At 38.2% G+C, this 26,401-nt stretch overlaps 1 protein-coding gene across 2 annotated transcripts; it reads left to right on the forward strand.

Moving 5' to 3' along the window:
* The first annotated feature begins 1,105 nt into the window (after positions 1-1,105).
* On the forward strand, positions 1,106-25,678 carry IL26 (interleukin 26). 2 transcript variants are annotated; one of them, XM_032288033.1, is made up of 6 exons: positions 1,106-1,752; positions 1,838-1,894; positions 2,057-2,191; positions 24,149-24,214; positions 24,298-24,395; positions 24,927-25,678. In XM_032288033.1, the coding sequence occupies exons 1-5, from the start codon at positions 1,582-1,584 to the stop codon at positions 24,382-24,384; spliced, it is 516 nt and encodes a 171-aa protein (XP_032143924.1). In that variant the 5' UTR covers positions 1,106-1,581; the 3' UTR covers positions 24,385-24,395; positions 24,927-25,678. The 2 variants fall into 2 exon arrangements, with proteins under 2 accessions (XP_032143924.1, XP_032143921.1); XM_032288030.1 differs by lacking the exon at positions 24,927-25,678 and having other exon boundaries at positions 1,289-1,752; positions 24,298-24,904.
* The last annotated feature ends 723 nt before the right edge of the window (positions 25,679-26,401 follow it).

A 26,401-nucleotide genomic window follows, 5' to 3' on the forward strand; every position in this document is an offset into this window, starting at 1 on the left:
CATTCCTCTGCTTAAAAAAAAAAAAAAAATCCCTTTGTGTATTTCATGTCCTTGTTCAAACACCCTTTCAGCCACTCCCAACTGCAACTGCTTCTTTCTTTTTCTGAATTTCATAAAATTTCAGTGAACTTCACTTGGCACTCCCAATCAGCTGACTTCGGTTACAGTTTTTTTGTGAATAGTTCTCCTCTCAATTGACAGGGCGTGTCTCTACCAGCAATCTTGCTCTTGGGGAAATGGGGCTTGGGTTCTTCCAAGAGATCCATTCAGTTTTTGAAACAGCAGAAAACAGTCCAAGCATTTTTCTTATTTCCCCATTTTCTTCTTCCTTTTTTTGAAAGCCCTGCTTGCTTTGATTTGGAATCTAGTCTTGGGTTCTGATGCTTGCTATTGACTAACTAGTTTCGAAGACTCTCTTAACTCAAAACTGGATTTCTAGCGTTGACTTATCTCTGGTACCACATTAACTCTATTCATTCTAGGCTTTGATGACCTACCTCTGCTTCTTGGAATATGACTCTGGGCTGCCCTCCCCTTATGTTGGGGCTGCTACCCAAAATGAGCCATACTTACTGCCTAGGAAGAACTGGGACAGAACTGAAGACGGGAGTCCGTGGAGAATCCACTGTGGTGGCTCCCCCATACCCAGCACTGGTTTTTGTATAGGCAGGTCTTTAATAAAAACATGTGAATGGAAGAAAATTTAAAAACAAAGCAGTTATGGTAGCATCTCACAATGTGACAAAAGTATTTACTCAATTAATAATGGATGCACTTCTTCTCTAGATGAGGTGTCGTGGTAGATGCTGGATTCAAAGGTAAAAATATTTGGTCTCTTTCTTCAAGAAATTTGCACTCTTCTGGCATTTGAGGGTTACAAGGAAAGTCTGAGTGGTAAATTTGGACAGAAAAGACAGATAACTCACGACATTGTGAACCTTAGTCCTAGGCCCAGTTCCAAACAAATCTGGAGTATATTAAGAGGGGTTACTGTTTCTGCACTGGAAACGTTCTCGCTGCTAGCCGTGGAATAATGGAAGAGGACGGGCTGGGTGAAGGGTGCGGCAAGGGATAAACACAAAACCCATCTGAGTCATGAGCAGGGTTCCTGGGGCTGCCCATTTCCACCTCCTTGTTAAATTTTTCTGGGATTCTGGTTAGAAAAGGAGATTTTTCACATGGGGTTAAAAAATTATGACACAGCCCCCTGGAAATTATACTTTTTAATTGGCTTGACGTGGCTTTTAAAATAATGCAAGCCGCTGTGACAGGCAACTGAAGTTCTGATTTTTTTTGGAAATGAGAACCCAGTCTTACCAGTAAGCCTGAGCTTTTAAATCATGTCAGTTGATGGTATGATCAGCGTTTTTTGATTATGAAGCAAGCTCTAAAGAATAATAAAAAAAAAAAATAGAACAACCAAAGTGATCTTCCTCTATACAAACTGTAAATTATCTTTCACAGCACCTCATTGGACTGGTGGCTTTGAGGGCTATGTTAAGTAGGTTATCCTCTCATCTAACCAGCACTAGTATCGCTTGGGCCGCTGTGAGTGACACACGCTTAGTGGAGTGAAGGGAAATGCTGGTGAATTGCATTTTGAGGTGTGGGCTGCTGTTAGTCACTCTGTCTCTTGCCATTGCCAAGCACAGGCAATCTTCCTTCAGCAAAAGTTGTTACCCAAGGGGGACACTGTCCCAAGCTGTTGACGCTCTCTATATCAAAGCAGCATGGCTCAAAGCAACGATTCCAGTAAGTATTAGGCTCTACTTAAAATGATGACCTCAAGGACATTTACAGTCTTGGATACAACTTATTTCTTTTTGTTTTATTGTAGGAAGACCGCATTAAAAATATACGATTATTAAAAAAGAACACAAAAAAGCAATTTATGGTAAGCCAGAAAGTCTTTTTCTTTTTTAACATTTCCACTTATTTGATGTTTATTTCTCCCTGCATTTTAGCTTTTTTCAGAGAGTAACTAAGTAATGATCAGGGGGACATTAAAAAAAGATTCATAATTTACCATATGCAATTTCTTGTATCTTATTTGTAGAAAAACTGCCAATTTCAAGAACAGCTTCTGTCCTTCTTCATGGAAGACGTTTTTGGTCAACTCCAGTTGCAAGATTGCAAGAAAATACACTTTGTGGAAGACTTTCATAGCCTTAGGCAGAAATTGAGCCATTGTGTAAGTATACACAAGAAATAGCGTGCATTTGATCCTAAAAACCTATTTAGAAGTCAGCATGTAAGAAGCTATCTACACACCAAAGGGTGAGTAAAAGGAGCTTTGCAACTGTTGGCTTGTAGTTCAAATGGAGAGGTCATCACCAGGGAAATAGCATCAAATAACTGTGCATCACTCAGAATGCTGTTATTTATTATTTCTTAAAGAATGGCTCATAAAGCACACTGAAGAGAGCTAAAGTAACATGAAATGGTTTTCAAATAAGTACTTTAAAATCATTTTCTCATTATGTGATTCTCGAGTAATTCATTCATCCATTTAATATTTCCTGAGTACCAACTTTGTGCGGAACACTATTCTAGTATCTTTCTCTCCTTTCCTTCCTTCTTTCCTTCCTCCTTTCCTTCCTTCCTTCCTCTCTCCCCCCATCTCTCTCTCCCTCCTTCCTCTTTTCTTTTCCTTTCTTTCTTTTTCTTTCTTTCTCTCTCTTTCCTTTTGTTCCATAATAATGAGAACTTTCTGATGTCCTTTTTCTTATTTACTTACCTTTAAAAAAACAGTTGTGCCCTTTTTAAGGCATAATCTCAGTAAACACTTAAAAAGGGATAGACATGCCTTCTTTGGTACCTGAATTATTTGATGCCCCAGTATGGTCACTGTCATAGCAAACAATGGAGAATTAATTAAGAAGGTAAAGGTGATCACATTTCCACGAAAACTTTCACAGTATTAATGACCAATGCAGAAAACAAACAAAACAAAACAAAAAACACTGAGCAGGAATCTGTGCAATGTTGAGTTGCCTCTATAGGGAGTGTTGAAGCTTTTCTGTGCACTTGGTTGGGGTCCAAGTGTGCTTTCTCTAGCCTCCTGCAGTTGTAGCTTGCAGGTGGTACAAAGGTGGTGTGGGGAGCCTTATTGCAATCCTTGGGAAGCCAGTTGGAAAGGAGCTCTCCGTCCTGGGCATCATCGTCACTGAGACTTAAACACTGGGCCATCAGAGACAGGTGTTTAGTTTTTAAGAGTTAGGATGTGTTTTTTCTTGTGGTCAACTAAAGTGCTCAGTAACCCAAATTTCAGCCCCAGGGTACCTGAGGAATTTTATGAATGTCAGCTTATCAGTTAGGTTAAAGGCAAAGCAAAGCAAAGCAAAACAAATAAACAAACAAAAAACCAAAGCCAACAAATTTAAGTTCTGTATTTCTTTGGTTAGTTTGTGTTTGTCATATACTTATTTAGGTTTGGATTGCATGTTTTTTCATAAACTCTCATATTTTATTAAATTCACAACAATGATAAAAAATTACAAACTGATACCTCTTTTCAAAACACAGGGAGAATTCTCTGGGCCAGTTCCCTTGCCTGAAATTTTGTTCTATACTTAACTTATAAGATTACCTTATGAAGACAGTACATATGTAGCTATAAATAGTCTCATAAATATAAGTTGCATTGTTAAATCCTTGCCTGATACAGTACAGCGTGTCTGGTTACCCAGAACCCCCAAATCCATGTCAGGTTTTTACCACTAATTTGGTTTTGTTAGCCCAAATAGCTAGAGAACACATAGCAACAGTTATAACCTAAAACGAGCAATAGTCTAGATGAAAAGCTTAGGAAACCTAGATATGTCTAGGAACTCTGGTTTTTCTTGGTTTGTTTCTGGGGAAGCTTTTTCCTAAAGGGCCCCCAAAGTGGGTGGGACAGTGTGGTGCTGCTCCGGTTGGTTGCTGCTGCTTACCAAAGTGTCTGGCTCCCTCCTGTGGCCCAATACAAACACATCATCTGATTAATCTCCTCGTGCAACCCAGAACTGCACGCTTTCCTTCTTCCCTCCTCCCACTGCCAGCCTATCAGTGTCAGCATAAGTTAATTTATTTCACGAGCTGTGAAGTTTATGCCCTGGGGTAAAGCAGGCTCCCCTGTAAAATATAAAGCAATGGGATTGGCCCGAGCGTTAGAAAGACTCTGCAGACATTGGTTTAGGGGAAAAGGTAACTGGCCTGGTGTCTAATCTGTCAGCCAAACATAATTATATATTTCTAGCAACAGAAGCTGGTATCTGTCTGTTTAATACAAATTAACTGAGCATCTACTCTATAAAGTTCTGAATTAGTGGTTGGGAGAGGGTTTAGCAGACAGAAGTTATAAAACATGAAGTAAACATTAATTTAAATATATATTTTTAATTAAAAATGGACACTAAATGTAATTAATGTATAAATGGCCAACCTATAGAAACTAATTATACTTGCTGTATTTCCCGTGCTGTCCATACTACTAAGGTTGTTGTGGGAAAAATAAGTAAAACAAAGCTCTGGGGATTCAGAGCAGGAGTGGCCAAGTCCCTTCTTGAAAAGAGGGACTGTGAGAGGGGGCCTTCAGTTGTGCAGGCTCCAAGCTTTAGCAAGTTTTCTGCAGAACCTTGACAATATTTCAAAACTGGTCCAAGGCTGCTTCCACAATCCCGAGACAGGAGGAAATAGCCCACTCTCTGTTTCCAGGAGGTGGTACTCTGGGATAATGCTTAGGTTGTATGATGCTATATGCCAAGTAGGATTTTGAGGGGTTGATTGAACAATGATTGCTGCATTGGTAGTGCTGCTCTGGAGTTAATGCTGTCTGTGTTCTGAACAGCTGATTTACACACAGAATTTTGGCACACAGCCTACTTGCTTAATGTGTGCACTTAATATTTGAAATTATGCCAACAATAAAACATTGGTGTGTGTTCTTCTGAAATTTCCCCCCAAAACTTGGAAATAATTTTTAAAAAGCAAAACATATGATATTGATTGCATTAAATCATTCGAAGAATCCAGTAAGTATTTATTTTGTATCTTAATACATTAAAGGTAATAGTAAGGATTACTACAGCTCTTTATAAATTGTTAGTTTGTGAATGGGATTTTTAAGTGCTCCTATCTGTGTACATGTTTTATTTCTGTTGACAATTTAATGGATACCAGAGTTGTTAAAAGATGCTTACTCTGCTTAAGTTGCAAAGACATTTTAATTTGTGGTGGTAACTTTTTTTTCAGATAGTGATATTTTACCAAATAGGTTGTGACTCTGGTTGGATTTGTTGATTATGTGCTGAATTAGGTGAAAATTTTCACATATCGATAGCAAAGTACTCAATTCTTCCTTTAAAATTTACAGTAGCCTTCCCTGGTGGGTTTAATAGGAACATTTGGGTTGGGGAAATATTGCAATTCCAATGATGAAATATTTATGTACTATATTACCAAATCTCATTACCTTGGAATATAACCTGGATTATATCTGAGTTATCTTTGGTGGGTGTTGTTTTGTATCACCAGAAAGAAAAACTTAAAGATGAATTCTAGTATAACCCGGAATTAGATACTGGATTACATGTTGCCAGCTGTTTTACTTGCAGTTGCCTTACATGGAGCTTTATGATTTCTGGCTACAGATAATATTACTCTTTTGACGTTCATATCATCAGCCCACTATTGAACAGTTTTAGGTTTTAGATAGTTCAAAATTCAGATGTAAAAGTAAAATGCCCATGGTGAGTAACAGTCCTATACACCTCTCTTCCATTTATTCTTTTTTATTCCTGTTTATAGGCAACATTGTGTCACTCATTACTATTTGATAAAGGCAATGGAATAAGTAATTACCATACCATTTGATATGGTAAAGGCAATGGAATAAGTAATTTGATAAAGGCAATGGAATAAGTAATTACCACATTTTGAGGGCATGGATTTGCACTTGATGGGTATTTATTAAATGGCTGAGACCACGTGGTTTCCTTTCTTCATTCCTTTCTTTTTCCTCCCACCCCCATCCTCCTTTCCTTTAATATACTTAAAAAACAGTCCATGAGCCTGCTCCAGAACAATTGCCAAATGATGAATTTGTCAATAACCAAGTTGTTGGATTATTTTTTTCTTTTATTTATTTAGTTTTAGTTGACTAGCTTTGTTTTGTCTTCATAAGAAAGAAGCTTTCGTGTTGAGGACTGTTGTGTTTGTCTCTGTTCCTAATTCCTACTTCTGAAAATAAATAAAGTGAGTAGCAGAGAGATGGGAGACCTGAGGATATAAAAATCATAAGGTCAGAGTGTTTTTGAACATACAGAATTCTTATGACTACATTTAACATTAACATATTTGTATGCGGGGGAGAATATATAAGAATTTGGCCATGTGCGGTGGCTCACACCTGTAACCCCAGCACTTTGGAAGGCCGAGAGAGGTGGATCATCTGAGGTCAGGAGTTTGAGACCAGCCTGACCAACAAGGTGAAAAACCATCTCAACAAAAAAATACAAAAATTAGCCGGGCGTGGTGGCGCATGCCTGTAGTCCCAGCTACTTGGTAGGCTGAGGCAGGAAAACCTCTTGAACCCAGGAGGCAGAGGTTGCAGTCAGTCAAGATTGTGCCACTGCACTCCAACCTGGGTGACAGAGCGAGACTCTGTCTCAAAAAAAAAAAAAAAAAAAGAATTTGACACAGTCAAGAACACATTTGAGTAACTGTACCAGTTTTGGTGTTAGAGTTAGCTTTGGCTAACTGGCAACTGTAAGAAGTACTCCTCCAATTTTGGTGCCTTCACATTTTAAAAACTTTATTTTCCACCTATGTAAAAGTCCAATCTGGGTTTTTAGATGGTGTCGCATTTCTCCACATCATGAATCAAGGATCCAGACACATTCCATATTACAGCTATGTCTTCTCCTAGGAGGGATGAGACTAGTAAGAAGACGTTTCAGCTTCTCAGAGGTCTTGCTCCCCAAATCACACATTCACTCTGCTCACATTCCATTGCAAGAACTCATCACATGGCACAAGTAACTGGAAGAAAAGAAAAAAATTTTGGACAACAGCTAGCAGTCCTGCCATAAATATTTAAGAATTTTTAAATATTATTTATGACCAGGGTCACTCTTAGCTTACAGAGTACTTTTGCACAAAGCAGAAAAAAATATATAGCCTTGCAGGAGCAAGGTACAATAAATACAGCACTCGCTTAAGCTGGGTATTCATGCCTTGCTCAATGGTACAGGATGATCCTGTTTATAACTAGTCAATGAATGATTTCTTCTTATGAATATATTCTTCTCATGAATAGGAAGGGAATTCAGACACAGGAAAACTGAACTTACCCTATAATGGCATTATAAAGACAAAATAAAAATTGAAATAACTGAAACTAATGGGTTAAAAGAAACAAGTACATTTTGTAAATTGGTTGAGTAGTGTATTAAGGTTCTCTAGAAGGACAGAATTAATAGGATAGATGTATATATAGAGGCAAATTTATTAAGGAGTATTGATTCACATGATCACAAGTGAGGTCCTAAAATAGGCCATCTGCAAGCTGAGGAGCAAGGAAGCCAGTCCGAGTCCCAAAGCTGAAGAACTTGGAGTCCGATGTTTGAGGGCAGGAAGCATCCAGCATGGGAGAAAGATGTAGGCTGGGAGGCTAATCCAGTATAGTCACACCATGTTCTTCTGCCTGCTTTTATTCTGGCCGCACTGGCAGCTGATTAGATGGTGCCCACCCAAATGAGGGGTGGCACTGCCTTTCCCAGTTCACTGACTCAAATATTAATCTCCTTTGGCAACACACTCACAGACATACCCAGGAACAATACTTTGCATCCTTCAATCCAATCAAGTTGACACTCAATATTAACCATCAGGGGTAGTGAATTGATTTTTGGCAAATTGTCTTACAGCAGTTTGACCTAATCCTATACTTGCTGCGCACTGTGCTAGGTGCTAGGGTAAGAAAGGAAGCATGATTTGGTCCAGGCTCTCCAAATTCTTTTTGGATGGGAGAAGTAAAGAAAAAAGTTCAATGAGTCATAAAATGCAACATGTATGAGTGGTTAAAGTTTCCTTCTGAGGAAGTCACTGTGGAAGCCCAAAGGAAGAAGTAGTTAATTCTGCTTGCTGCAGACATAGAGTACATGTTGGGGGGAAATCGAAAAAGTGTTATTAAAGGAGGTGATGCTTGAGCTTCACTTCCAGGGGAATGGCACAGGAAGAAGCCTGAATAAAGGTTTGGTGGTATAAAACGACATGCCATATTCAGGAAGCTGCAAGTAACTGAGTATGGATGTAAAGGGGCTTGTGGACCGTAAAGACAAGGCAGGCTGGTCAGATTTTAGCCAGGGGACATTAATAGGGTCAGGTAAAGGCAGGCCTGGTAAGACTGGCTAAGGAATTTGGATTTTATCCTGAGGATGATGGAAAGTCATGGAAAAGCGTTGGATGTCAAATACACAATGTTTTAGAAAGAACTCTCTGGTGACTATGTAGAGATATATGTAGAGGTGAGGCTCAAGCAGAGGAAACCGTGAGAAGAGGTTTGCAATAATGTGTCGAAGTGATGGCACACCAATGTCACAGGCGAGAGTAAGGAAAGCCTGAAGGAGAGAGGAGAGCCCAAGATGAGCCCAAGATTTCTACGTGGAGGCCGGCTGTGCGGGTGCTGGTGCCATTCACTAAGAACACAGACGTAGAAAGCTTGCAGGGGGTTAATAGACCTGCTAAAAGTTTGAGGAGTCCCATGCAAGGTGTAATTACAACAGTAGCATGTAGCTCTTTGTATGTATTTTGTGTATGTTTAAAATGTATTAACGTATTTATTTATAGATTTATTGAGGTATAATTACCATATAATTTTTTTTTTTTTGAGCTGGAGTCTCACTCTGTCACCCAGGCTGGAGAGCAGGGGCACTGTCTTGGCTCACTGCGACCTCAACCTCCTGGGTTCAAATAGTTCTTGTGCCTCAGCCTTCTGAGTAGCTGGGACTACAGGCGTGTACCACTACACCTGGCTAATTTTTGTATTTTGAGTAGAGATGGGGTTTTACCATGTTGGCCAGGTTGTTCTTGAACTCCTGACCTCAAGTGATACACCTGCCTCAGTTTCCCAAAGTGCTGGGATTACAGTTGTGAGCAACTGTGTCCAGTCTTCTAATTCACATACAATTAACTGAGCATATTTAAAGTGTATAATTTGAAGGTTTTAACATATGTATACACTTGTGAAATCAACACCACAATTAAGATAATAAATATATCCATTACTTTAAGGTAAATGGCATTATTGTATGTGTTACACTCTTTTTTTTTTTTTTGGTCTGGCTTCTTTCACCTAGCTATTTATCCATAAAGTGTAATAAAATAATTTATTTTTTAATTATTTGTTGTTTTTAATTGTACTTTAGATTCTGGGGTACATGTGCAGATCATGCAGGATTGTTGCATAGGTACATACATGGGAAAGTGGTTTGCTGCCTTCATCCCCCCATCACCTATATCTGGTATTGCTCCCTCATTATCCCTCCCACCCTCCCTACCCCTTGCTATCTCTCCCCTAGCCCCCCACTACTGACTGCAGTGTGTGATGCTTCCCTCCCTGTGTCCATGTGTTCTAATTGTTCAACACCCACATATGAGTGATAACATGTGGTGTTTGGTTTTCTGTTATTGTATCAGTTTGCTGAGAATGATGGTTTCCGGATTCATCCACACCCCTATGAAGGACACGAACTCATCATTTTTTATGGCTGCATAGTATTCCATGGTGTATATGTGCCACATTTTCTTTTACCCAGTCTGTCAATGATGGACATTTGGGTTGGTTCCAGGTCTTTGTTATTGTAAACAGTGGTGCAATGAACATACATGTGCATGTGTCTTTATAATAGAACAATTTATAATTCTTTGGGTATATACCCAGTAATGGGATTGCTGGGTCAAATGGTATTTCTATTTCTAGGTCCTTGAGGAATTGCCACACTGTCTTTCACAGTTGTTGAACTAATTTACACTCCCACCAAAAGTGTAAAAGTGTTCCTATTTCTCCACATCCTCTCCAGGATCAGTTGTCTCCAGATTTTTTAATGATCACCATTCTAACTGGTGTGAGATGGTATCTCAATGTGGTTTTGATTTGCATTTCTCTAATGACCAGTTACGATGAGCATTTCTTCATATGTTTGTTGGCCTCATATATGTCTTCTTTTGTAAAGTGTCTGTTCATATTCTTTGCCCACTTTTGAATGGGTTTGTTTGTTTGTTTCTTGTAAATCTGTTTTAGTTCTTTGTAGATTCTGGATATTAGCCCTTTGTCAGATGGGTAGATTGCAAAAATTTTTTCCCATTCTATTGGCTGCCAGTTCACTCTAAGGATTGTTTCCTTTGCTGTACAGAAGCTCTGGAGTTTAATTACATCCCATTTGTCTATTTTGGCTTTTGTTGCATTGATTTTGGTGTTTTAGCCATGAAATCCTTGCCTATGCTTATGTCTTGAATGGCTTTGCCTAGGTTTTCTTCTAGGGTTTTTATGGTGTTAGGTCTTAAGTCTTTAATTCATCTGGAGTTAATTTTAGTGTAAGGTGTCAGGAAGGGGTCCAGTTTCTGCTTTCTGCACATGGCTAGCCAGTTTTCCCAACATCATTTATTAAACAGGAAATCCTTTCCCCACTGCTTGTTTTTCTCAGGTTTGTCAAAGATCAGATGATTGTAGATATGTGGTGTTGCTTCTGAGGCCTCTGTTCTGTTCCATTGGTCTATGTCTCTGTTTGGTACCAGTACCATGCTTTTTTGATTACTGTGGTCTTGTAGTATAGTTTGAAGTCAGGCAGCATGATGCCTCCAGCTTTGTTCTTTTTGCTTAGAATTGTTTTGGCTAGGCAGGCTCTCTTTTGGTTCCATATGAAGTTTAAGGTGGTTTTTTTCAGTTCTGTGAAGAAGGTCATTGGTTGCTTAATGGGGATAGCATTGAGTCCTCCCCAAGCAGCTACCTGAGATCAAAACTGTATAAATCCAAGAGATGGGGAGAAACCAGCACAAGAAGAATGAAACCATCAAAAACCAGAATGTTTCTACCCCATCACGAGATCATGACTCCTCACCAGCAAGGGAACAAAGCAGGATGGAGAACGAATTTGATGAATTGACAGAAGCAGGCTTCAGAATGTGGGTAATAACAAACTTCTCTGAGTTAAAGGAACATGTTATATCCCAATGCAAAGAAACTAAAAACCTTGAAAAAGGGTTAGATGAAATGCTAAGTAGAATAACCATCTTAGAGAAGAACAAACACAAATTGATGGAGCTGAAAAACACAGCGCAAGAACTCATGAAGCATACACAAGTTTCAATACCCGAATAGATCAAGCAGAAGAAAGGATATCAGAGATTGAAGATCAACTCAATGAAATAAAATGAGAAGGCAAGAAAAGAGAGCAAAGAGTGAAAAGAAATGAAAAAAGCCTTCAAGAAATAGGGGATTATGTGAAAACTCCTAATCTACACCTGATCAGTGTACCGGAAGATGATGGGGAGAATGAATCCAAGCTGGAAACACTCTTCAGGATATCATCCAGGAGAACTTCCCCAATGTAGCAATACAGGCCAACATTCAAATACAGGAAATACAGAGAACACCACAATGATACTCCTTGAGAAGAGCAACCCCAAGGCACATAATCATCAGGTTCACCAGGGTTGAAACAAAGGAAAAATACTAAGGGCAGCCAGAGAGAATGGTCGGGTCACCCATAAAGGGAAGCACATCAGACTCACACTGGATCTGTTGGCAGAAACCCTACAAGCCAGAAGAGAGTGGGGGCCAATATTCAGCATCCTTAAAGAAAAGAACTTTCAATCCAGAATTTCATATCCAGCCAAACTAAGCTTCATAAGTGAAGGAGGAATGAAATCCTTTACAGACAAGCAATTGTTGAGAGATTTTTGTCACTACCAGACCTGCCCTGCAAGAACTCCTGAAGGAAACACTAAACACAGAAAGGAAAAACCAGTACCAGCCACTGCAAAAAAGAACCAAATGGTAAAAACCAATGATGCAATGAAGAAATTACGTCAACCAAAGGGCAAAACAACCAACCAGTAATAAAATGGCAGAATCAAATTCACACATAACAATATCAACATTAAATATAAATGGACTAAATGTCCCACTCAAAAGACATAGACTGGCAAATAGGATAAAAAGCCAAGAACCATCAGTGTGCTATATTCAGGAGACCCATCTCACGTGCAAAGACACACATAGACTCAAAATAAAGGGATGGAAGAAGATCTACCAAGCAAATGGAGAGCAAAAAAAAAGCAGGAGTGGCAATCCTAGTCTCTGATAAAATGGACTTTAAACCAACAAAGATCAAAAGAGACACAGAAGGGCACTACATAATGGTAAAAGGATCAATACAACAAGAAGAGCTAATGATCCTACATATATATGCACCCAATACAGGAGCACCTAGATACATAAAGCAAGTCCTTAACGACCTACAAAGACACTTAGACTCCTGCACAATAATAGTGGGAGACTTTAACACTCTACTGTTAATATTAGACAGATCAATAAGACAGAAAATCAACAAGGAAATCCAGGACTTGAATGCAGATCTGGGCCAAGTGAACTTAATAGACATTTACAGAACTCTTAACCCCAAATCCACAGAATATACATTATTCTCAGCACCACATTACACTTACTCTAAAATTGACCACTTAATCAGAAAAATTTGGTTTTTTTGAAAAGTTAAACAGAGTGGATATTTAGCCAAGAAAAAAAGAGAAAACACAAAATAAAATCAGAGATTAAAAAACAGGCATAACAAATGATGTCACAGAAATACCAATAACTATTACAGAATATTTTGAACAATTCTATGCTAACAAATTGGAAAACCTAGAAGTGGATAAATTCCTAGACACATACAACCTATCAAGATTAAACAATGAGGAAAGAAAACCTGAACAAACCAATAATGAGTAACAAGACTGGAGCCATAACAAAAGTATTCTATTAAAGAAAACCCAGGACCTAATGGATTCAGTGCTGAGTTCTACCAAAGGTTTTAAAAATAAGTAATTCCAATTCTACTCAAACTCTTAAAAAATTGAAGAGAAGAGCATATTTTAAAACTCATTCTGTGAGGTCAGTTGTACCTTGATATAAATCAGACAAGACACAACAAAGAAAAAGAAAACTATACACCAATGTTTCTAATGAAAACAAACACAAAAATGTTCACAAAAAATATTAGCAAACCAAATTCAACAACACATTTAAAAGATCATTCACCAGATCAGGTGGGATGCATCCCAGGGATGCTAGGATGGCTCAATGCAAATCAATAAATGTGATATTTTAACAGAACCAAGAACAAAAACTATATGATCATTTCAAGAGATATTGAAAAAGCATTTAATAAAATTTACATCTGTTTATGACAAAAACCCTTAACAGGCTAGATATAGAAGGCACGTACCTCTAAACAATAAAGGCCATATATGATGAACTCACAGCTAACATCATACTGGATGGGGAGAAATAGAAAGACTTTCCTCTATGATCTGGATCAGGACAAAGTTGACCACTTTCACCACTTTTATTCAACATAATACTGGAAGTCCTAGCCACAGCAAATAGTCCAAAGAAGGAAATAAAGTGCCTTCAATCTGAAAAGGAAGAAGGTGAATTATCCTTTTTCACAGGTGACTTGATCTTATATTCTAAACATCCTAAAGACTCCGCCAAAAACTGTTAGAACTGATAAAAAATTCAGTAAAATTGCAGGACATGAAATCAAGATATAAAAGTCCATAGCATTTATGCATGCAAACAGTGAATGATATAAAAAAAGGAATCAGAAAAGCAATCCAATTTACAATAGCTACAAAAAATATAAGATACCTAGGAAGTGAGGGATCTCTATAAGAAAAACTATAAAACACTGATGAATGAATTGAAGAGGACACACACAAAACAGGGAAAGATATTCCATGCTCCTTCTTTGAAAGAAATAATACTGTTAAGATATCAATACTACTCAAAGCTAACTACAGATTAAATGAAATTCCTATCAAAATGCTCCTAACATTCTTTACAGAAATAGAAAAACATGCTAAAATTTACATGGAACCACAAAACCACAAAAGGCTGCCACAAGCCAAACCAATACTGAGCAAAAAGAACAAAGCTGGAAGCATCACACTACCTGACTTCAAAACATAGTACAAAGCTATAGTAACCAGAAGAGCATGGTACTGGCATTAAAAACAAAAAACTTAGACCAATGGAAAAGAGCAGAGAACTCAGAAATAAATTCATGCAATTACAGCCAACTCATTTTTTTGATAAAGGTGCCAAGAATATACATTAGGGAGAGGACAGTCTCTTCAATAAATGATGCTGGGAAAACTAGATAAACATATGCAGAAAAATAAAACTAGACTCCTATCTCTCACAATATAGAAAAATCAAATCAAAATGGATTGGAGCCCAATATGAGACCTGACACTATGAAACTATTGGAAGAAAACATTGGGGAAACATTCCAGGACATTGGTCTGGGCAGAGATTTTTTTGAGTAAGTCCTCAAAAGCACAGACAACCAAAGAAAAAAATAGACAAATGGGATTCTATAAAGCTAAAAATCTTCTGCACAGCAAAGGAAACAATTGACAAAGTGAGAAGGCAACCTATAGAATGGGAGAAAATATCTGCAACTATCCATCTGACAAGGGACTAATCAGAATATATGAGGAACTCAAAGAACTCAATAGCAAAAAGCAAATAATCCGATTTGAAAATGGGGAAAAGATCTGAATAGACATACAAATGGCCAATAGGGATATTAAAATACTCAATAACACTAATCATCAAAAAATGCAAATCAAATCCACAATGAGATACCATCTCACCCCAGTTAGAATGGCTATAACTTAAAAGACAGTAACCATATTGGGAAGAAGGTAGAGAATGGGGAACGCTGGCACACTGTTAATGGGAATGTGAACTAGTGTAGCCATTATAGAAAACAGTGTGGAAGCTCCTCAAAAAACTGAAAGTATAACTAACATATGATCTAGCAATCCCACTACTGGATATATAACCTAAAGAGAGGAAATCAATTTCTTGAAGAGATACCCTGCACTCCAATGTTTATTGTGGCACTATTCACAATAGCCAACGTATAAAATCAATCTAAGTGCTCATCAGTGGATGGATGGATAAAGAAAATGTGGTATACATACACAGTGGGATATTATTCAGTCATGAAAAAATGAAATTCTGTCATTTGCAGCAACATGGGTGGAATGGAGGTTTTTATGTTAAGTGGAATAAACCAGGCACAGAAAAACAGCTATTTCCTGTTCTCATTCATTTGTGGGAGCTAACAAAGTGGATCTCATGAAGAGAGTGAATAGATTGGCAGTGAGCAGAAGTTGGGAGAGGTAGGGATGTGGGGAGATGAAGAGAGGTTGAACAATGGGCTCAAAAATACAGTGGGAGGAAGTTACTCTGATTTACTCATCACACATTATATGAATGCATCAAAGTGTCACATGTGCTCAGAAAATATTTACATCTATTATGTCTCAACAAAAAATTATGGGGTGCAGCTCTATTGCTGAGTTAGGAATTTTCTTTACATGCTAAATTGTATGAACTAACTCTGACGAATGATAACACTGAAAAATGTAAAAACCTGCACTAATATTATCCTGCTATAGTATCCATTTGTTTTTAAAGTATTAAAAAACTCTTTCTAATTTTTTTCCATGGTTGGAACATGAAGAAATGTCTTACAAAGGTTTAAGATTCTTCTAGGTAAGCTAGCTTATCTATATTAGATGATCTTTGTAGTTACAGAGAATATAGAAATTGGATAATGATGTTTTATAAACTCTTCAATATCTACTCAGTTGTTGGATATTTGTCTTTTTAAATTAAAATTAAATGTCTGATTATGAATTTGGTCTCACAGAGAGACAGCTGGCTAATAGTTTAGTCACTCTTTCTTCCTTTCGTGAAAACTTGCTTGTGATCATTCTTTCTTCAAATTACGCTAATTTTATTATTTTCTTTCAAAGTTTTCTATCAACCTTTCTGGTCTCAGTAGTTTTGTGTTGGTGTCCAAGTGCTTGTGCTTTTTTGCCAAACTAATATTTATTTATTTAGCCTATTTTTAAAATGTTACACTGGCATAATTTTCTCAAGTATTGCTTTAAAACACTTCAGATAATATTTGTAGGACCTCATGTGAACTACTGTGCAAAAACTGAAAAAGATTTGCTTAAAAGTCTGTATCTGCAGTAATACAATAAAATTAAGTTTAGTGTCTAGTCTAATCTCTTATCAATCCCTTTTATCTGTCATTTGTATTTTGGAGAAGAAAATCTTTCAAGAAACCAAGGCCACGGTCAGAGTAGACACCATCTTAACCATTAAGATCAACTAAAAAACAAACAAGAAAGGTACTTATGATTCAGTCTGAAGTCGTATGTTGATGTATATAAAAAGTAAGGTCTTATGTATGGTTTTTCACTTTCCCTTGACCGTGTATTTGTAATATGATAGAGTATAACGTAATAAAATCCTTTTTGTGGAGAGGATTTGTGGCCATTTTCTGTGAGAATGCAGTCTGGGCAGTTACTGCTCTGAGGAACCGTGACACATGTAGCTGTCTACTCGTAACCCACTATCTTTTTCACGCAGAATTATCAGTAGAGATCTTCCATTTTTGCTTTAGCCATCATACACAATACAAATTTGTATGATTTTTTTTGAACACATAAGGAGATTGGAAAAACAACTAAGGACTGTATTACCTGTTTATCTGATTATTTTAAACAAAGTTATAAGGCTCACTAATGTCTAGGCCATGCTTCAAACTTTTATAGAATGAGTAGGCTTGTGGACCCTGAAGCAGTAACTTGATGCTTGCATTTTACTTGTTGATTCATTTATTCAGCAAACGTTTATTATTTACTGAACACTGTTCCAGTTGCAGGGGACCCAACAAAAATTGACAACCAATATCTCTGTCCTCATAGAGCTCATTGAAGATGCTGGCTGGGCCTGGTGGATCACACCTGTAATCCCAGCACTTTGGGAGGCCAAGGCAAGCGGACCACTTGAGGTCAGGAGTTCGAGACCAGCCTGGCCAACATGGTGAAACCGTGTCTCTACTAAAATAAAAAATTAGCCAGGTGTGGTGGTAGGTATCTGTAATCCCAACTACTTGGGAGGCTAAGGCAGAATGGTTGAACCCAGGAGACAGAGGTTGCAGTGAGCTGAGATTGTGCCATTGCACCCCAGCCTGGGCAACAAGAGTGAAACTCAGTCTCAAAAAAAAAAAAACTGCTTTCAGCCCATCTTGGCTAGTCTCAAGTTGTCATTGGTGCTGCAAAGAGAGCAAACAGGGGATGTGCTGCAGCAGAGGTGGAAGTTGGGGACCATAACTTGGATGATTTAGTCTAGAGTTTTCAGCTGAGACCTGGTGGGTGTTTAAATTGTCTCTGCGTTCTCCAGCCTTTGAACATCTTGCTTCCCTGCCTACTCATTTCGTCTTCCTGCCCCTTCCACTCATCTTTCAAGACACAATTCACTTTTTTCCTCCTAGAAGACTTCAGGGATTGCCTCTCCTCTGTCTCGCAGAGCAGTCATGTTTTTGTTTTAACCATAGTATTTGTCGCATAGACTTGTAATTGTGCATCACTCTGTTTCTCAGCAGATTGTGAGGCATCACGTGTATCCTGAGGTGATTTTCATGCATGGTGCTTTTATACATTAAATAGAGGTTTGAACTGCATAGGTTTTAACTGCATAGATCAACTTATATGTGTGTTTTATTTTTAATAAATAGGTTTGACATGCATGGGTCAACTGATATGTGGTTTTTTTTTTTTCAATAAATACATGAGAAAATTTTTTGGAGATTTGTAACAATTTGAAAAACTTGCAGATGAAATGTGTAGCCTAGAAATATTGAAAAAATTAAGAAAATTGTATGTCATTAATGCATAAAATATATGTAGTTACTAGTCTGTTTTATCATTTGCTACCGTGAAATATCTGCAGTTTATTGTAAAGAGTTAAAATGTATCAAAACCTATGCACGCAAACACTTACAGGCCATACATGGAGCAATTTGTAAACAAAGGTAAAGATGCCGTATTAAAGCATCTGGCATCTGGGAACTTGTCTGCTGCCTCCCGGTTGGTAGCAACTGCACACTGGTAATGTGCAAATTTACTGTAGAGACAAACTGCTCACATGGAGATAATTAGCTGCACAAGATTACTTGTAGTAATGCTGTACTACTGTAATAATTCTATAGTCACCTCCTGTTGCTGTTGTAGTGAGCTCAAGTGTTGTGAATACCCACTTAAAATACTGTTTGATATTAATTATCTTCATGTGAGCAGTTTGTCTCTGCAATAAATTGCCCATTGCAGTAAGAAGTGGTCTCTTGTGTATTTTTCATTGTGTTTAGTGCAATATCATAAACCTTGAATAATACCATGGGTTCCACACAAAGTGCCACTGATGCTCCCAAGTGCTCCCAAGAAGCAGAGAAAAGTCATGACATTACAAGAAAAAGCTGGATTGCTTGATTTGTACTATCGAGTGAGGTCTGCAGCTGTGGTGGCCTGACATTTCAAGATAAATAAATCTAGCATAAGGACGATTGTAAAAAAAGAAAAGGAAATTTGTGAATCCCTCACTACACATGTAAAAGTGCTAAAAGAAAGGCACATCTGTAGACTCTGATACGATTCAAGAAAAAATGAAGTCATTATATGACAATTTAAAGCAAAAGAAAGATGAAGGATATAAAACTGTAGAATTTAATCCCAGCAAAGGATGGTTTGATAATTTTAGAAAGACATTTGGCTTAAGAAGTGTCAAGATAACAAGAGAAGCAGTTTCTACCAACCAAGAGAGAGAAGGCAAGTTCCCAGGTGCCATTAAAGTAATCACTGGGGAGGAAGGATATCTGCCTGAATAGGTTTTTAATGGAGATGGAAGTGTCGTATTCTGGAAAACAATGCTACAGACATTTATCAGTAAAGAAGTGAGCACCAGGATTTTAAGGCAGGAAGGAATAGGTTCATTTTACTGTTTTGTGCAAATGCAGTCAGGTTTATGATCAGGAATGCCCTTATTTATAAAGCTGCTAATCCCTGAGCCTTGAAGGGAAGAGGTAAACACCAGCTGCCAGTCTTTCCATTGTACAACATGAAGGCCCAGACAATGAGAACATTTTTTTATGGATTGGTTCCACTGGTGCTTTGAAGTCAGGAAGCACCTTGCCAGCAAGGGACTGCCTTTCAAAGTTTTTTTTTTTGATATTGGGCAATGCTGCTGGCCAACCAGAACCCCATGAATTCAACACAGAAGGCACTGAAATAAACTACTTGGCCCCATATACAACATCTGTAATTCAGTCTCTAGATCAAGGGGTCATAAGGACCTTTTAGGCTCATTACATGTGGTATTCTACAGAAAGGATTGTCAACACTGTGGAAGAGAAGACCAATGGAGGGAACATCATTCAAGTTTAGAGTGATTACATTGTTGAAGATGCTATCATTGTTATAGAAAAACCCATGAAAGTCATCAAGCCTGAAACAATAAACTCCTGCTGGAGAAAAGTGTGTTCAGATGTTGTACAAAACTGCACAGAATTTACAACAGAACTAATAAAAAAATCACAAAATAGATCCGGGATATGGCAAAAATATGGGGGGTGCAGGTTGAAGATATCAAGATATGTGTCTTGGAGAAATTCAAGAGCTAGCAGACTGCACCATAGGAATTAGCAGATGACATGATGAAGATGACTGCTTCTGAACCCGTGTCAAACGAGGAAGAAGGAGACATAGAAGAAGCAGAGCCAGAAAACAAATTGACGTTAGACAATTGGCAGAAGGGTTCTGATTATTCAAGACTGGTTTTAACCTCTTTTATGAGACGAACTTTTCTATGATACGAGCACTGAAACAAAAGTAAATGGTGGAAGAAGGGTTAGTACTGTATAGAAATATTTTTAGATAAATGAAAAAGCAAAAAAGTCAGACAGACATTTCTATGTGTTTCTTTAAAGTTACACCAAGTATGCCTGCCTCCCTGCTCCCGTTCCACTTCCTCCACCTCTTTTGCTTTTGCCATCCCTGAGACAGCAAGACCAACCCCTCCTCTTCCTCCTCCTCCTTAGTTTGCTCAACATGAAGATGGCAAGAATGAAGACGTTTATTATGATCCACTTCCACTTAATGAATAGTAAATATATTTTCTCTTCCTTACGATTTTCATAGTTACATTGTCTTTTCTCCAGCTTACTTCATTATAAAATATAGTATGTATATAATGTATATATATATATATCTCACATAAAATATGTGTTAATTGATTGATCATGTTATCAATATGGCTTCAGGTGAACTGTAGGCTATTAGCAGTTTAATTTTGGAGGAGTCTAATGTTATACACAGGTTTTTAACTTCGTTGGGGGCGGTCAGTGCTCCTAACATTACCCTGCATTGTTCAACTGTAAATCTTTCACTGTCAACTGTAAATCAATGCTATATGGCAGCGGCACTGTTCTATACTTAGCATAAAGCAAGCTGCGATTCATATATGTTGACTTAATAATAAAGAATGAATGCTTCCTATTATGTGACTATCTCACATTTTTCTTTGAGCTGATCTCTAGTTATTCTAGCCCTCCCAATAAATTGCCTGTAGTCCAGACCATATCTGTTTCTGTTGAGATTGTCAAATCATTCAGCCATTCTTATGATAAAACTGCTGACCCTTATATCACGCATTCTAATTTCAGCCACTGCAACTAGACAAAAAATATAAGGAAAAGGAAATCATTCTTTTAATAAATTCCTTTTTTTGAGCAAAGCAATCTGAATTATGGCAGTAAAATCTGCCGTCTTACTGAACCTGTGCGCACATTTCCAACAGTATAAAGAAAATGAGAACTCCATAGGTCAGATCTTTACTATGAGTCACTCACAGTAAACAGTACTCAAGGCACCAGGAAGTATCCCTTCAACAAGAGTGTAGCTGTCGTGACAACACTGGCATGGACCATTTATTTATTTATTTACTTTTATTTTTATTGAACAGTGTTTTCCTCCTTTCTGACTCTCATTACTTTTCTTAGAGTAGCACGTACCTTTGGTGTGAGTGAGGGAAAAAAACCTCTCTCTGGTACTTTCCACCTGCTGTGGGATGCATTGCTCATCCAAGTTCCCTGGGCAGAAGACACAGTTGACAGGAACGCCTTAGTTTTATTTAACTTCCGTAGTGTCCAGAATGTGGTTGGTTCTTTGGTCTCTCACCTTCAGTGTGAAATCTTTAAATCCTAACACATGATTTTAGAAACATGAGGAATGATGCTATTATTACTTCTAGAAAGGCTTCGATGCATTAAATATTAGGATGAAGTTTTACTGAGCGTTCACAGACACACTAATGACAGAATAGAACATTCCACGCATCCCAGAGAAAGAATTCCTTGTTGTATAGTTGGGTGCAAGTATAACATGAACTACACCTCGAGAGCATTCTGAAGTCAGAGCTTCCATCACAGGGAGCTCTAACCCTGTGTTCAGGAATCCTGCAAACTCTACCTCAACTTGAGCAGTCTGTGTCGACAGCCTCTTGATCACAGCACCCTGCTGTGCCTAATCACGAAGGCCCCTTTCACAGAAAGAGTTTCTTCCCTCCTATCAGGGTGTGACTTGAAGGTAGCCTTCCCATTTGGGCAAGGCCATCACACTATTGCCACCATTAACATCCCTGAAGAGACCTGTTGGTTGACCTCAACCATGTTTCATTCATTTTAATAGATGTTATCACTTAGCCACTTCCATTTCAAGAGTTTGAGCTTTGAAGTGTTAACACTTTGAACTTTTAAGTGTTATGTTTATTGATATGACATTATTTTTGTCACTAGGGCATTTAGAGACTAAATGTTTTCATTTAGTCACTTCCATTTTATGAGTTTTAACTGTTATCGTTAACTGTTAGATAGTGACACTCTTTTGTCACTAGGATAGGACTTCTTATGGGACATTAGGTGAGTGACTTAACTACTTGGACCTTGGTCTCCCTTTCTGCAAATTGCAAACAATTGGCCTATTCAATCTCCTTGGTCTATTCCAGTGCTAAATGTTTTTTAATTAAAACTAAAGTAGATAAATTAGGCATTTTCACATTTTCTTTTCTTTCTTTTCTTTTGTTAGTCCTATAGAAATTTGTGGGAGAATAGAGGAGGATATTAACTTTCCTGTTTGATGCCCAGGTGATTTCTGTGCTCAGATAGGGTTTGAGAATTCACTTGCACAAAGGGGACGGGTAGTTTCCCCTGGCCAGCCAGCCTACAAGCCAGCTGCTAAAGATACCAGCCTGCTGCTTCCTCTAATTTAGAAAGTAAGATTAACGTCCTGGGCACCTTCTGGTAGTCTACACTGAATGTTGTTCTGTGCTTTATAGATGACAGGCAGAGTGATGTTTTAAAAGGTAATTTTTTTCTTGTCAGTCTCATGTCTCTCATGCTTCCCACATTTCTCTTGCTTAATTACTCATTTCTTTCCTTCCTTCCTTCCTTCCTTCCTTCCTTCCTCTCTCCCTCCCTCCCTCCCCCTCTCTCTTCCTCCCTCCCTCCCTCTCTCCCTTTCTCTTTCTTTCTTTATCATTTTCCCTTTCTTTTTCTTTCTTCTTTCTTTCTTTCTTTCTTTCTTTCTTTCTTTCTTTCTTTCTTTCTTTCTTTCTTTCTTTCTTCTTTTTCTTTCTTTCTTTTTTCTTTCTTTCTTTCTTTCTTTTTCTTTCTTTCTTTCTTTTCTTTCTTTCTTTCTCTCTCTCTTTCTTTCTTTCTCTCTCTCTTTCTTTCTCTCTCTCTCTTTCTCTCTCTCTTTCTTTCTTTCTTTCTTTTTTCTTTCTTTCTTCTTTCTCTTTCTTTTATTTCTTGAAAACGCTAAGCTCTCTCTTGCCTTGGAGGAGCACATTTTCCTCTGCCTGAATTACTCTCTTGTGTCTCCTCCCCAGTTTCCTCTCTTCTTTCCTCAGTTTCTCATACAGCTAGCCCCTTCCCATTTCTAATGTCTCTACTTAAATGTTGACATGGTTTGGCTCCGTGTTCCCAACCAAATCTCATCTCAAATTGTGATCCCCTACACCTTGAGGGAGGAACCTGATGGGAGGCGATTGGATCATGGGAGTGGATTCCCCTGTGCTGTTCTTATGATAGTGAATGAGTTCTCACAAGATCTGATGGTTTAAAAAGAGTGGCACTTCCCCCTTCGCTCACTTTCCTGCCACCATGCAACATGTGCCTTGCTTCACCTTCGGCTTCTGCCATGATTGTAAGTTTCCTGAGGCCTCCTTAGCTATGCAGAATCGTGAGTCAATTAAACTGCTTTACTTTATAAGTTACCCAATCTCAGGTAGTTATTTAAAGCAATGTGAAACGGACTAATACAAATATCATTTTTCGGCCGGGCGCGGTGGCTCACACCTGTAATCCCAGCACTTTGGGAGGCCGAGGCGGGTGGATCACGAGGCCAAGAGATCGAGACCATCCTGGTCAACACGGTGAAACCCTGTCTCTACTAAAAATACAAAAAATTAGTTGGGCATGGTGGCGCGTGCCTGTAATCCCAGCTACTCAAGAGGCTGAGGCAGGAGAATTGCCTGAACCCAGGAGGCGGAGGTTGCGGTGAGCCAAGATCGCGCCATTGCACTCCAGCCTGGGTAACATGAGTGAAACTCCGTCTCAAAAAAAAAAATAAAATAAAATTAAAAAAAAATCATTTTTCAAAGGAACCCTCCTGACCACTCAATTGAAAGTAAGTGGTTCCTATAAATCCCTGTCATAGAGCTTTGTGAATTGCTAACATATCTTTAATTGCAATTTGTAAATTTTTATTTTTTGTTTGTTTTATTTATCATCTGCTTTCCCATGAAACTTTAAGCTCTGTGAGGAAAAAGATCATGTATTATTTATTTGCCAATACATATCTAGTGCTTAGCACATAACACCTGCTGTATAAATATTTGTTGAATGAAAGACTATCATTAATGCCTCTTCAACAATGTTATATGTACTTACTGTTGCTTTTTTAGATTTCCTGTGCTTCATCAGCTAGAGAAATGAAATCCATTACCAGGATAAAAAGAATATTTTATGGGGTAAGAATTCTAAATCCTTATGTTAAAACACTTTGTTTTTTAAAGTATGGACAGCTTCTCTTACATCTGTACTTTATCTGCAGATTGGAGAAAAAGGAATCTACAAAGCCATCAGTGAACTGGATATTCTTCTTTCCTGGATTAAAAAATTCTTGGAGAGCAGTCAGTAAACAAAAGCCAAGTACATTGATTTTATAGTTATTGAGAACTGCTAGAAATATGTTTATACCAGTCTATTTTTTAAAAAACTTTTTAACATAATAGTGACAGCATGTTAGGTGATTCAGAATAGACAAGAAGGATTTGGTGTAATAAAGTTTTGGATATAAGTGCCACTAATTTGCACATTTTCTGTGTTTTCAAATAATGTTTCCATTTTGAACATGTTTTATTATTCACAAATACATTGTGTCAATTTAATTTAAATTACATTAAATTAAATTAAACATTAACTCATTTAATATTTGAATTAACTGAATTAACTCATTTAATATTTGTGTGTGTGTGGGTGTGTTGGGGGATAGAGGGGAATGACAGATTTCTGGAATGCAATATAATGTTGTTGAGACCTAAATAGATGTTATGTATATGATTATCTACTTCAGGGTTTGAAAATTATTCATTATGCCAAGTGTGAACTTAGCACTTAACAAATGTTGAATTTAATGAAATAAATTGTGTTTCTTTCTCCTGGGTGTCCTTTTCATGATAGCATGCTAGAATTTCTTGGTATGCAAGGGGTACCTACCAGATCACAGCAAATAAGATACACAAAGTACCTAACTGCTTGGAATGATTTACCAGGAATGCCTTTGACAGGAAACCGAAGCCATGAAGACCACAAGTAACCAAGATCAAATGATGCTGAGTCTTGATAACAAGGTGCTGTGCAATTAGAAAAGTTCATAGAAGCCAAATAAAAGTCTAAATGCAGCTCAAATTTCACCACAGTCAACTTTTTGTAATGTCTAAAAAAGCCATCTACATACTCATAAAGGAGTAATATGGCCTAAAAATTGTTCTGCATTAAAGGAACTCTGCTCTGTGCTCTTGGCATACAGCACAGAAAACAGTAGTCATTTCTGATGGGACGTCCTGGGCCACCAGCCAGTTCACTCCCACAAGGCTTTCATTGTGCCCCTGCTGCACACCGACAGTTCTGGGACTTGGCACCTTTTGTGTTAATAGGTGGGACTTCCCCAAGGTCTTCATGGACTATGTCCCTGGCAGCTTTTCCCTTCATTGCTTTCCCACCATCTAGTTCTCTGTTTCAGTCATGTGGTCATTAGGTTGTTCACTAAGAACTGCCCTCTCTTCACTGATTTCATATTCCAAAGTGATCCCTTTCTGCTTTTTCCCCATCAACACACTATGGTCCCATGTCTGATCTCTTCTGGAGATCTCATTCCTACACAAGTACACAGGACAGGAAAGGTGTGGGGAACTGCAGGGCATTGGTGAGGAGGAGACTGGAGGACTCTCTTCATCTTGCTCTTTACCCAGAACTTCCCAGGCAGGCTCCTGGGCCATCAGCAGCAGGGCAGGCTTCTTTCCTGAGAAACATTTGGAAGAGCTGGAATCTGGGGGATCAGGAACCTGTTCCCTGACTTTGCCGAGGACAGGGAAGAGTGCACCAACAGCCTTTCCTTGATCCACGTTCAGGGCCCTCAGCATTTTCCAGGATTAGGCACCACCGACAGTTGAGTTGAACTGTGCTGGACTTCCATAGAGCCCAGAATAGTCCCCAGTCTTGGTCACAAACCATTCTTAAGCTGTCCCCATTACTTGGTGTCTCTAGACATGAGAAGGGCTGATAAACGTTCATTTGCCAGTCAGCAAAGAAGTATTTATTACGGGGGCTTTAGATTCTTAGGAGTGAAATTTCGTTTGTCTCCCCAATATTTCTGGGTGATTGAATTTAATGTTTGTTTGATTATTTCCCAAGTTCTTTGATTTTCCAGAACAGTCAAGAGGTCGCTAAACTTAGGAGCAAAAGAACAATTTAAAAGTCATCATTGAGTGAAAAATCAATATCTAAGTGCTGATGTCTATTCAGAAACTTCTCAAATGCCAGGGGCAATGGCACAGTTTTCACGTGCCTGAGTAGGGATTGGTATGTTGAAAGGGCAGCAAAAGAGGAAGATGCATTCATGTGCACAGTGGGGATACCGTGTCTTGGTGGGGTTG

The sequence above is a fragment of the Sapajus apella genome, unplaced genomic scaffold (assembly GCF_009761245.1).
Source record: "Sapajus apella isolate SASKATOON/1434 unplaced genomic scaffold, GSC_monkey_1.0 scaffold2, whole genome shotgun sequence".
Lineage (NCBI taxonomy): Eukaryota > Metazoa > Chordata > Mammalia > Primates > Cebidae > Sapajus > Sapajus apella.